This window comes from Grammomys surdaster, unplaced genomic scaffold (assembly GCF_004785775.1).
Source record: "Grammomys surdaster isolate TR1022 unplaced genomic scaffold, NIH_TR_1.0 200, whole genome shotgun sequence".
Taxonomy (NCBI): Eukaryota; Metazoa; Chordata; class Mammalia; order Rodentia; family Muridae; genus Grammomys; species Grammomys surdaster.
Window position 1 is genome coordinate 118,169 of NW_021604645.1, and position 13,883 is coordinate 132,051.

At 34.5% G+C, this 13,883-nt stretch overlaps 1 protein-coding gene across 1 annotated transcript in view; it reads right to left on the reverse strand.

Annotated features, from left to right (window-relative positions):
- The window catches only part of Nrk (Nik related kinase), a 93,138-nt gene that overhangs the window by 76,686 nt on the left and 2,569 nt on the right, over nucleotides 1–13,883 (reverse strand). The window contains exon 2 of the mRNA XM_028770327.1: nucleotides 9,989–10,054. Coding sequence (XP_028626160.1) covers nucleotides 9,989–10,054 — 66 coding nt within the window. The remainder of the gene's footprint in view (nucleotides 1–9,988; nucleotides 10,055–13,883) is intronic.

Below are 13,883 nucleotides of genomic sequence, written 5' to 3' on the forward strand. Positions count from 1 at the left end.
AAGCCTTCTGGCTGGTTTTCAACTGTCATCACAATACTATTTTGTGTCAATGTGGGAAGAATTTGGCTGATTACAAAACTCTTGTAGAGGTTAACCACTAGGGAAACCTCAAGCAGTAAGTTCTGTAAGAAACCTGTAAGCAGAAAGAAACCTGCACCGCCATCTGATGGGAACAATATAAGGACATTTTAAAACAGCACACCTGGGTCTCACCTCCACGTCTGCAATGGCAATCCCTTACTCTCTACTTCCATGTATTTCACCCTCTGCCAGTCTAACCTTCCAAGCTTTTTTTCCTGTCTTTTCTGGGAGAAGTTATGTTGTTAATCAGAGAAAAGGGATTCCTTAAATTCTGTGCAGTCTAATGCTTATACATACTACTAGAAATATATTATGAATGCATACATTTAAATATGTTTATTTTAGTTTTGCTAGTTTTGATCATATTCGCCCCTCCCCCAACTCCTTCTGTGCCCATACCTCCTTTACCTATTTCCCTGTCAATCATCATGCCCCTCTTTAAAAAACTCAAGTCAAATTTGTGTTGGCCATATATTCTTGGATATGTGCCCTTCCACTGGGACATGAGTCTACTCGGGGTTACACTCTTGGGAAAAACTAACTGTCCCTCTCCCAGCAGCTATCAACTGCTAATAGCTCCCCAGCTAGAAGTGAGGCTGCATAGTTACCTCCTCTGGATTTTCTTACTGAAAATTCTCATTACTATGAAATCAGTTCTCAGAAATGGAGGGATGAACCACATTAAGAGCACTGGCTTCTCTTTTAGAGGTCCTGAGTTCAATTCCCAGCAACCAGATATTGGCTCAAGCATCTGTAATAGGATCTGATGCCCTCTACTGGTGTGTCTGAAGACAGCTACAGTGTACTCACATATAATAATTAAATAAATGAATCTTTGAAAAACATTAAAACTTTTAAAAAGAAAAAAAGAAATCAGTTATTGGGCTGGAGAGATTACTCAGAGGTTAAGAGTACTTTGTCTGCTCTTCCAGAGGTTCTGAGTTCAATTCCCAGCAATCACATGGTGGCTCATGACCATCTATATTGAGATCTGGTGACCTCTTCTGGTCTGAAGGAATACATACATGCAGGCAGAACACTGTATACATAACTTAATCTTAAAAAAAGAAAGAAAAAAGAAATCAATTATCCACAAGACCCTAACTCTACATGATTCTTTAGTGTTTTCCTTCTTCCTGGGGGTGACCAGTAGAAACAGTAATTGAGGAAAGCATCCCTGGACTCATAAATAGAACCTTGAGCACGTGACTATAGAGAATGTTAACAGCAAGTATTGTTCTACCATTCAGTGATTTCTAGGAGTCTGAGGAGGAGTGCAGTTATGAACTTGAGCACCCTTTAAAGCCTATCTGTTTGTGCCCATCCAGTTCTGAAATTCAATTAAGTTTCAGAAGAAGGCCCTAAGACGTTCTGTCTTAGTGCTTATCAGGAAGGAAACAGTGTATTTGAGGGACACATTGCTAATGATCTTCATCATGACCTGAACTTTGCTTGGTTTTATGGTTTGTTTTGTAAATATGGTTATTTTTGTGCTTGGGAAACAAATACTTATTTTCACTTGATATCTAATAGAATGCTTTTATTCTGATTCAGGCATGCTAAGATGAATATAACATAGTAGGGCTAAGAGCACACACCTAGGGACAAGGGGAATGTGGGGTTTCCTCTGAAATGTCTAATTTACTACTTCTGTCAGTTTGTTCCCTATCTTTTCCATGTTCACTTCCCTCGTGTATGCACAGGTAAGGTACTCACAACACAGGGCTCTTATAAGATGCCAAGGCAATAATGACAAGTAAAAGCCAGAGACAATGTAAGAACTAAGGAAATGTCTCTGAAAGTGGATAATGTTTAAATCATAAATTACAATATTTTTCTCAAAGTCAAGAAGAGCTAACTCCAAGGACTCATAGACCTGTGCATTTTGATCATGGTGGTGCTTTTTCTGTTTTTCTGTTTGTTGTTTGTTTGTTTTGTTTTTATTTGGGTTTTTTTGCACTTTAGAGTTAATGATTTGCACAAAATGTTGCTGGCAGTGCTTGGAATATAATAAATCTTTTTTTCGCACCTCGGGGAACTCTGAATAATCTAACCTTCTTTTCTTAGTCATGAAGGGACTGTGCCTAAAAAGATCAACTTAAAGAAGCTTTCTTATGTTATAATAAAAATGACCCATAAGCCACCATGGTGCCATTATTTCTCCTACTTAATAGCACAAAATTCACATCTAATTTCCCTTTCCTTTCCCCACGCTTTTGTAGAGGGGCAATTTATTATAACATTGTGTAGATAAACAGAGAAAACTAAAAACTCTAGCATAAAGACCTGTTTGTATATTTCGTTTGCTTTTTATATTTGCATTTGATTTTGCTAATAGGATTCTTTGTAAGTTTTTACCATTGTAGTCACTGTGTAAAATATATTTCTAAGAACTTCGGCTTTTCTGTTTACAATGCGCAGAAAAGCACAGTTAACTTCTGAACACATTTGGCAATAGTATCTTAGACATGCATATACAAGTATGACAGAATGTTGAGAAGCTCTAAAACCAATTCTCATTCCTTGTTTCAATAAAGCAAGGGCTAGTTTATAAAGTGTCTAATGACATGTGATGGTGACCTAGTGGGAAAGTACTAAAGGTTAAAACAAAGCAGAAACTCTTGATATTTAAACAAGTTTCACTGAATTTGCTCTGTGAATATGAATGTGATTTTATACATGTGCTTAAGACTTGCATATCCATATATTATATTGACTGCATTGATGATGATCTTATAGGAAACATTCATAAATGACTTTTTCTTCTCTAACTATAATACCAACTACTTCTTTAATCAAGATTAATTGAGATACGTAAGTCTTGATAAACCAGAAAAAACATGCAACCCTAAAACTAAGAGGCCTGCCTCCATTTCCATTGCCAAGATAGAAACCTATCCTTTTCTCCAAGGCCTTTAAGGCTCAGTACTTTCCATTAATTTGGTCTGGGTATCAATTTATTTAGCCTATGCTGGTTCTTTTCACCATTCTCACTAAGAGAACAGAGTATCAACCTCTGTTCTCTTAGTAATGATAATACTCTTCTTGGAAGCTCATTGATTCATTATAATTTCTATAGCTGGTAAAACAAATACATTTTTGCATATATAAATAAACAGCATTCCTCTTTTCTCCCCTCTTGCCCACTCTCATTCATCCCTCTTTCTGTCTTCCTCTTAGCATCATTCCTTGCTCGATGTGGGGTCTCAGCTAAGTAATACAAGAAAATTGCCTCTCAATAGGTTTGGATGATCTTATCACATTCTACTGAACACAGTATATGATACATTGTATGTATTCGACAACTTTTGGATAGTTCTATCCTGGATGTTTTAAACATTCAAACCAATGCTTTTTTTTTTTTTTATAACAGACACGTTTAATATTTCTTATGCTAGGGCAGTCTCATGTTACTTGAGAAAGACTAATCCTTATACTGGAGGCATATTATCAAAAGGGCACAGGAAGGAGGTGGAGTCATGGCCAGGTCCTGGAATTGGGATGTTGTATTAGGAAGACACAATAGCTTGGTCTGCCTATGGCTTCAATTAATTTTCAGCTTCAGCTCCTGCTTCAGAGGCTTGCAATGTATGATAAAATGCCCACTGTTGTGTTCTCTGTGGGCACTCAAGTAATATTTGTTGGCTGACTTAATTGAGCTATATTTGCAAAATGGCAAGGATGTGAGGAAACTTTCCTACCTAAAAAGAAAGCATTCACAGTGCTAGACATTTGGTAGGCAAATAAACAGTATAATTTCAGCCTAAAAGGAAAAATATTCACTCTCCCATCCAATAGACCTAGTGGCTAGGCAACTTAAATGTCAGCACCATATTTTTGGAAATTAATTTTAAATATCATAAATTGTATGTCATCAACTTTGAAGACATTTCTTTCCTTCCTGTCTTTTCCCATTCCTTGCTCCAAATTCAAATGCAGAAAATGCAACTAATAAACCTAAATCTCACCTGTCTGGTAAGGTTTGCAAATAGAAGCAGTGTGTCCAGCAGTGTGCAAAAAAAAAAAGTCAAATTTAAGAGGCATACATTAGACAGCTTTTAAAAATAAGTTTTCCACAATTACTCTTGCACTTGCAGAGTAAAAACGGGTCAGGGATTTGCTCAAGACTATAATGCCACATTATTATTTACCTGAATTAACTTTCTGATTATCAAGGGGCAGATTTCTCCACTCATGTCTCCCAAGAATCAACATCCAAGGTCAGTTTCAGTTTCAGAAGTATGTACTTATTGCCATACATTTTTACTGTATTTCAGATGAGTCTGCCTTTGCTTGAAATGGCTACCTTGTCTCATTCAGTTCCTTTTACTGACATCATCATGTTAGCAGTTCAGTTGAGAGGTCATGAAGACTGCGCAGTCATTTTGTTCTTTCAGAAAGTCCTGTTGCCTGCTTCACTTTGCTAATATCATGTTTAGTGGAGTTGCGCTACATACTAATGCAATTTTGCATTCTTAGCATCCCTGGTGCCAACTTTTACCTTTGAAATGGATATTTCAATAATAACTCAGCTATTTCTCAAGCCTATTGCAGGTGGTGAAATAGAGGAGAAAACAGAAAAATATGCTGAAGAATATTTTATTTGGTGAACTAAAACATGGAAGTGGTCCAAGAAATTGCCACTAGCTAGCAATCAACTAGTATGCAAGTGCAAGAAGCTTCTGGATCTACGAGATTATTGTAATTATTACTCTGAGAGTAGGACTTGCTTACATCATATGTGGTGTCAGGCATTTAGTGAAGTGCTCCATCTCAAAGCCACAAGAAACTTTAGCAATTCTCGTGTCTAGTTTATTGATATTATTGTTGAACAAATATGCTCAGAAAATTTTAATAACATGCTTAGTGTAAATTAAGAGTGTCAGGTTGCCAGTTTTCACTCTTCCTTTCTAAAGAATCTCAGTCACTTACTTCATATTTCATGATATTACTATAGTACTTCTGTGTACATTTCTCCTTGAAAAATTTGAGTTTTAGCTTGTGTTGTTGAAGAATGAGTTGTAATCTATTTTTTGAAACACTGATTTGCTGCTATTATATTCTCTCTCTCTCTCTCTCTCTCTCTCTCTCTCTCTCTCTCTCTCTCTCCCCCTCCTCCTTCCCTCCCTCCCTCCCTCTCTTCCTCTTCCCTCTCTCTCTGCCCCCCCTCTCTCTCTAGGATGGGGCATCATTCATGTACCATGGTGTAGATATGAAGAGTGGAGAACACCTTTGTAGATTCATTCTCTCCTACCTTCATAAGGGCTCTGTTGATTGAACTCAGTTCATCAGGTCATCAGGCTTATACTGACAGCTTCTGTAACCACTAAGCCAACTTACTAGTCCATAACCCATTTTCTTTTTTGCACCTATATAATTCCATGGTCCAATATTAAGTATTCTTCCAATTGAAATTATTAATCACAAGCTATGAGCCTAGTAGTTAAAGGTAAAGCGAAATCTACCATTTCTAACCCTACTTAGGAGAAAATGGAAGAGCAGTACTCTCCAAGAATGAGGAAGGAAAAAGAAGCCCAGAATTTCAAGTCAAGTCTGTGGTGGCAAGGAAGGGGGATAGGGTGGGAAGATGATAGGTGTTTAATAAGAAGAAGGAAGGGAAAAAGACTTAGAAGGTAGAGTGAGACTCAGTCTTTATTTTAATGTGCACAGACCTCAGCAGACAGCTGGAAACCTGCCAGAGAAGGAGACCTTGGAACCAAGCTGGAAGACATCGGAGAGACTTTAACCAAAACAAACAACAGCAGGGGATGTGGTTGGCAGCACTGAAAAAGCGAAGGGCTCTGTGAGTCACTCTCACATTAACTTTGAATGGTATCCTATCTCCATTTTGTTGTATAGGTTAGTTATGCAATGTTTAATATATAATAGACTTATATATCTATGTAAGACTCAGACATGTTTTTATAACATCACAGACTGGAATGACAATCTAGCAAAAACTATGGACTAGAGAATCATCTTACTATTCTAATAATTTAGTTAAATATTTCTCGTCTGCATATTTAGGCATAACTATAATGATGATGTAAGAATAATAATATATCATTTAGCACACTGAGTATACTTCTGTCCCTTTAACAAATACTGCTTTACAAAATAGCAAAATACCAAGTATAAGGTAACTTCTTTTTTAAAAAACATATCAATTCCAGTGTTAGTTCATTTGTTTGTGTAAATAATACTAAAAATAATAACAGTAATAGATGTCTTTAAAAAACCTCCTCTATGTCAAACATTTTATAAATACTATTTTTATAGAGTTTCTTCAAAACTTACAAGGTAAGTATGGTAAATTCTATCTTATAACCAAAAATAATATATATAGTCAGAGGTAAAATAACTGATTCAAGGTCATAGCTCTAAGTACCAAATTAGGTCTGCCTGGTTTAAAGGAGCTATGTCCTCACCAAGATATACTAATTTTATACTGCAATGAGTGTCTCTATACTTCTAATCTGGAGTATTTATCATGAACTTCTAAAGGTAGAATTATTAGGATACAAAAGGATGCTCAGTTTAAAATTAATGTCAACTTACTCTATGTTGTTTTCTATGGGAGTAATTTTAATATACATTTTTTTAAAAAAGGAAGTTAATTTGTGCTATAATAAAATGGGCCATGAATGACAGAGAAATCTTTATGTTGTACATAGAGCTTTAGTCATCAATATCCTGCAATGAGCTTTTCCTTAGAAAACTCTGACAGTGGAAAGCATTTTCTATCTCTGAATCTGAATAGGTTCATATAAAATTCTTGGAAGCTGATATATCCTACCCTATAATGAATGGTTGTTTCACAAACACTCATTTAAAAGAAATATACATAGACTTCTCACTTTGGATGAGGATATGAAATCAAGAAAGAGAACCACTCCTAGTCTAATAGCAAGAAAAAGCTAAATGATACACAAAGTCACACTTTTGAATCTAGAGAGAAGTTTCAAAGCCACTAACAAGCCTTAAGGATGAAGAAAGGTACCACCTGCAAGGAGAAATTAGTCCTGAGCATGGCCTCACATATGGCCACAATGGGAATAGACATACATATTTTGCACACATGAAGAAATTATATAATTTTAAGTGATTTACAAAAAGCCAGGCATTAATTTGCATGAGAGTGCAAAAGTCTTGGGGAACAGCCATACAGGCATCTCTATGTGTACTCATGGCACAGAGCAACTGAAGAGACACCACCACAATGAGAAGCACTAGAAAGTACATCGATTCCTTTATACCTAAGGAATAAAGCCTCTACCCGGATAAAAGGCAGATGACTCTATTCATTCCTGAGTACAGATAAAGATCCATTGCAATGAGAAAAAGGTAAAAATTGCAGTCCTCTATGGTGAGAAGCCAAAACTAGTTTGGAACTCAAATGATGTGGAAAATGTCTGAGGCAGAGAAAGAGTCTGCTAAGAGTAAGGCTGATGTAGAAAAGTAGAGAACTCCCCCACCCCCTACCCTCAGCACTGGGTTAACAAGCACTTAGTAAGAAGTAATACTACTGGGGTGGGGCAAGAAAGAAAGAAGGGGCATCTCTGAAATACACACACACATACTGCCACACATGCACACACATACACACACACACACACATGCACACATGCAAATGTACACACACACATGCAAGTGTATACACACACACACACACACACACATTCAACTTCAGAAACTATGTAATATATGTATATTGTTGAGAGGAAAAAAACAGAAAATATCAATATCTGTAATATCTTTCAGAAGTAACAGAGAAGCTTGTAAATATCTTTCAGAAGTAACAGAGAAGTCATGCATTTTACTAGTAGAAGCCTTAAACTACAAGGAACATGAAGGTCTTCAGGCGTAAGCTCTTCTTACCAGATATAAAATTACATCTTCATAAAAGAAAATTCTAGAAATGGCTAAAGTAAAAGTTGATATAAAACGAATTTATTTTATTCAGTCTAGGTAGTTGAAAATGCAAGCTGCCCCCAAAAGTGAATATAGAAACAATGAGTGTATTCAATATAAAGTTAAAACACAACTACAGGTTATGTAAAAACAAAATTTAATATCACCTAGTATATCACGCAACTAAATGTAAAGCCATCCATTGACTTACACTAACATAAAATCTATACTTGAATCTTCATTGTGAGTGAAATGTATTAAATACTAGAGCCAGTGTTTATTAAAAAGATAAATTAAAAATAAATAAATGCATGACATACCTTTTTCTTCTTTTTTCTTCTGGCAAGGACATCACCCTTCTGGTGACTGTTTAATTCTTACCTTATTTCCACTTGGTGATGGAGAAGGCGTTATACTTTTTAGAATAATTATACATACATATATATTTATACACACCAACTCAGGTATTGAAGTATTTGTAGACTATACACATATTCTAAGTGTGTCTGTTATAAAATGGTATTTTCGTACCCATATATAAGGTGCTTTATCATCAGATCAAGTGGCAAAACAGAGAATGTTAACAAATAAGAAATAAAACACAGATAAGCTCTGTGCCATCATTAGTTTGTAGCTAATCAATTCTGCTTATGTGTAAGATCAAAATTATTTGAAGGAAAGGAATGTTTGTCCTTTTTATGGTCACTCACTCTCTCTCTGTGCTCCCTGTACTCAGTAAGCTTTTTTTCAGCACCTAGGGCACACCTACATTGCTATTGCTGCTATGTGGACTGTGCTTTGATATGAAATTTTAAAAGCATATTTTACACCGGTGTTGGCAGATACATTAGAGAAGACGCTTTACTGGGAAGATGTTGCTCCAGACAAGTCCTGATAGAGGGTACCCTTGTCTGAATAACAAAGATTTTTTCCTTTAGGCCTACATCAGGGCATTGCTACACTTTCAGTATAAACATGACCTGTCATCAGCGGGCAATAACAAGTAGCCTAGGGACAGTGATGTTGGTTTTAAAGAAAAGGCCTTGGAGTAAGAACTACTTCCTTGTATAGAAACTTATATTTTATAATATTACAAGATAGAAGAAAGCAGCTTATCATATTTTAGAGTACAAGAAGTAGGCTTGATTAAATGCATGCCAGACCTTAATACAGTCATACTCCCTAAAATGTATCAATATCCTCCACAACATTTAATATATCCCCCTGATATCAGTTTTTAACTTTCCAGGAAGTAGGTCAACAATGATCGTCTCATCTAAATAAACTTCCATGTTTAATTCATCTATATTGCTATGAATTTTCTCAGAGTTGAATGATATGGTTGTGTGTTTACTTATATAACATATATTGGCTTTCAAACAAGCCCATATATATATACACATTTAATGTAATATTCCAATATTATAACCCCCAGAAAAGTAGGAACCATATTTGGTTCAATTTTTAGCTCATTCCAAATGATTCTCATCCCAAATGATTATCACAGTTCCTGAGATATCCTTAATGTTTAATATATAATTATTAAACAAATGTATCATTTCTTGAGAAATTTTCAGCAAACTTTAAACATTTATAGAATCATGTGCACTAAAATGGAAAATCATGAACTTTACTATCAATAATAAAATATTCAACTTAAATTTCAATGTGGACAACTAAAATATTGATATGTATTGTAAAGTAAGTGACATTATTATTATGGTACATTCTATTTTCTTCTCCTTTCAATTAAAGAATATAATTTTTGCTATGTATTTTACATCTTATTTTCATTAGTTCAGCAGACTTCATAATGCTTTTCTTCTGCATTAATAAACAATAAATTTAAAATATCAATGATATATTTTATCATGATTCACCTCTCAGATTGATGCATTGCATTTAACAGTATCTTATTTGCTTTGTTGAGATTTGACTCACAATTGCTGCTGTTATTATAAAATTAAGCATGAATAAATAACCTAGATCTACTTACCAAATAGATTCTTCCATAAGTACCAAAACCAATGATTTTATCAAGTGAGAATATTCCAGTTGGATCCTACAAAAATTAGAACAAAAATTATCAGTTTTCTTGAAAAAAATTCCAATCTGCAGTGTTCCTTTAGAATTTACATAACAAAAGGCAACCTGTAAACACCGTCTGTGAATAGGTAACAATGTCCTTAGATTAAGTAGAGTCCTTCTTAAAAAATTCTATTAAACCATGTATAAAAATGAAGGCATTATGGTCAGTTATTTCTGAGCTCTAATATTTTATAGGGAAAATATGAGATTCTCTCATCCTAAAATCTGGATGTTTCCACAGAATTGACAATACGATTGTCAAAGGCAGCAATCCAGAATTTTTTATTAAAATAATCACACAGTGAAGTGTTGATTATAAGCAAGTAGATCAAGGCATATCTTCCTATTCAAAATAAAAATGTCATTTAAATGACAGCTTTAAAATTTGGGAATATTTACTGTCTAGTATATGATTTTTGCTGTGACTCTCTGAAAGATTTATGGGGAAAAGGTAAGCAACAAAGACATTACTAAGAATCAGCTTTTCAGTTATATTATTTAAGCACAGTTCTTTTAAAGATATCATTGAGAAGTATATTTACCACACTAGCAATTCAAGAGCAACAACCAATAAAAATGCACATCCTGTACATGTATGGATGGATGCATTCATTCATTCATTCATTCATTCTGTACATGTGTGGACACATTCATGTATGCCATGGTGCACATGTGGAGGTCAGAGGACATCTTGCAGGAGTCCATTCTCTCCTTTCACCATTCTGAGGATTGAACTCCAGTCTTCAGGTTTGTCAGCAGTCATGTTTACCTGCTGAGCCATCTTGCAGAGCCCGGTTACTTCTTAAAACAATTAAACAAGTTAGCTAATTGTTACTGGTAAGCAATTATAAGTAAGTCTGTGTTTAATGTGATAAAGATATCATATGTTAGGGAACTCATATTGTCTATACAGACTTAATCTCTGAAACTTCAAAAAGATGAAAAATTTGTTTGGTCCTATTTCTATCCTTCAACAGTAAGCATATCTTATAGTCAGCTTTTAAGTGAGGAAATGGACTGTGGAAATCACAGAACCCTTATTTAAGGTTCATTAGTGTCATTATAAATCTTGTTGTTTTCTATTAAAAAGCTTCTTAATGACCTTAATGCTCACTTTAAATAAAATAAAACATTTTTACATTTCATGTTTTAAAAGTATATTGAACTTAGTGTTGATGTTATTGTTAATCATTATCATTTGTAATATATTTTACAACTAAATTAAGATAAAAGAGGGAAAAGCTGCTTATCTGTAAATTAATATACAGATTTTATTATTTATTTATTTATTTTATTTTTTATTTTATTTTATTTTATATCTCATTTTCTATTTTTATTCAGCATACATTTATTCTGGACTGCAATATAAGAAACCCAATTACTAGATCTTCTCTCAAAAAAGTGAGAAACAAGAAAAGTCAAGTAAACTTATTTCTGAAGCAGAACCCGTCAAGCAATTTTTTAAAAATATTTGTCAAATAGTTCTATATATCAAAATTATCTTTAGCAAATTAGAAGCCCTAATTGAATTGCCCTTGCAAACTGGAATTTAGAAGTTGTTTTTTTTCTTTCTAAGGAGAAGGCAAAAGAGAGCCCTCCACTGGCTAATTTCCTTAAGGGTGTGGAAGAGGGAAGCAAAAACACCACTAGGAGGCAGTGTTTGCTGGTCAAGGAAGACTATTCGAAGTCTGATAGATAAAAGTGAATACGCCTACATAAAGGAGGAAGAAAAGCAATGCGTGGTCAAATGTAGCAAGAAGTTCCAAGTGTGCCTAAATTACTTAAATGTGAGGGAACGTGCTCCCCTGGTTATACAGCAAGGGAGGGAATAAACACTGAAAATACACAATGGGAGATGGCACACGATGTTCTTTCCCTATTTTTAATCTTACAAATATTAATCTATGAGAAAGAACTTATAGGTAGAGTCTCTAAAATGTTGGCTCTAATGGGATAAGTCCTAGAGTGAAAGTCAATCAGTGGCAAGGATGAGCTTTACGATAGAATATGAGCTTAGAAAGGAAAAATTGTTGTAGACCACTATTTCATAATCCATGCATAGATTTTCCCTCCATGAGACTTATTTAGCAATCCTGTTTAAAAATAATCTTTAAGGCTAATATAAAATTATAAAATCAGAATTTCCTTAGATGATTCCTCTAAAATACCCAAGTGATTCTCAATCCGTATACCCTATTGTCTCTGTGCACTAACCTATGGAAAAACACTGTCCAAGAGACAGGGAAAGTGGCTCAGAAAAAAATAAATTGAATTATAATTTCTAGCTGAGGCACTATTCCACTTGAAATGGATGGTGGTGTGCTGGCTATTTCAAAGCTTGGGCACTTGAAGGCAAAATTGCTTCCACACAGCAGCTAAGGGACTTGGTAAAGTGGGAAGCTTCTCATGGCTGAATGTTGAACTCAGAGTTTGCCTTCTTAGTGAAGACTGAGAAAACTGAAGGTATGTTTAAATATAAACTTAATGTAATTCAAATATAGTGTTTGGATCATGTACTATTTCAGATCACTTCGACCACTACTGTTCTCAAAGACTGTCTAATCCTGACCCCAATATAGATTAGTAGTACACATGGCAGTGTCAAATACCAAGGCTGAAGTCACAAGGAATGTCATTACCATACTGGCTTAGGGAACAATCATAATGAACGATAAGCTAGATTGGGAGATAAAAAAGGTTGAGTTATTGTAGGCTTAATAGTTAGACATGGCCATATATAATAAATCATCAATTAATATAATAAATAATAAATAAATACATAACAAGTACACCCCTTATATGGGATAACCAAGGCGAAACACACTATTTTAATAAGGTGTGTGAACACATACAACATTGCAATTCTCTTTTCCAAGAAAGGAAGCATATACCACAAATCTCTGTATTTTTCTCCTTCTATATAAAGTTTATACCCACTTAAAAATTGGGAAAAGTTACAGCCAGTCATTAACAAGTATAGTTATGTGGTGGCCCATATCTTTAGTACCAGCGCTAAGAAAATAACGGCCGAAGAGTAAGGAGCCCAAGACCAGTGTCAGCTATGTAAATAGTTCGGAAGGTGTCCAGGGCTTGTACATGAGTCTCCATCTTAAAAACAAAGAGTAAATATGATGGAATTGGCCTACTCATTGAGAATTGTATTGACCTTCTTATTTTATGTCTTTAAGGCCCTATACAAAAGTGTTTATAATTACATCACAATACCATCTACAATTGCGAACTTTATGTCATTTTCTTCTCCTCTGTGTAATGTTTTAGGAATAAAATATTATCAAATTTTATCTAATATTATATCAATAACTATTAATATCAATATTAGAAAATATTAAATTTAATGATATTAATTTATCAATTCATTAATATTAATAAACTTACATATTAATAAATATTAATAAATTTAGTAATAAAATATTATCTAATACCACAGAAATTTTGTATCACTGTTTTGTTACTCTGTGCTATAAAAGAGGGTCTTCTTTGAAGTCCAGGCTATTTGTAGCTCACACTAGCTTCAAACCCATGATCCTTCTACCTCTGACTCAAATCTCCACCCCTTTCTTTAAATTCCAATTCGTACTCTTGTACAAGCTTGTACTCACAAGAGTTTCTGGTTTCTGGTCATTAAATTGCACAATCACAAAGATTACATAGTATTCAAATCTCAAATCTATATTTAATTGTATTTCTATAATCTGAAAAAATGTGTTTCTATGTTGACGGGTGCCTGTATAGTATGGGAATTGAACCTAGGGACTCTGCATGGTAGCTCTCAATGTACTGCT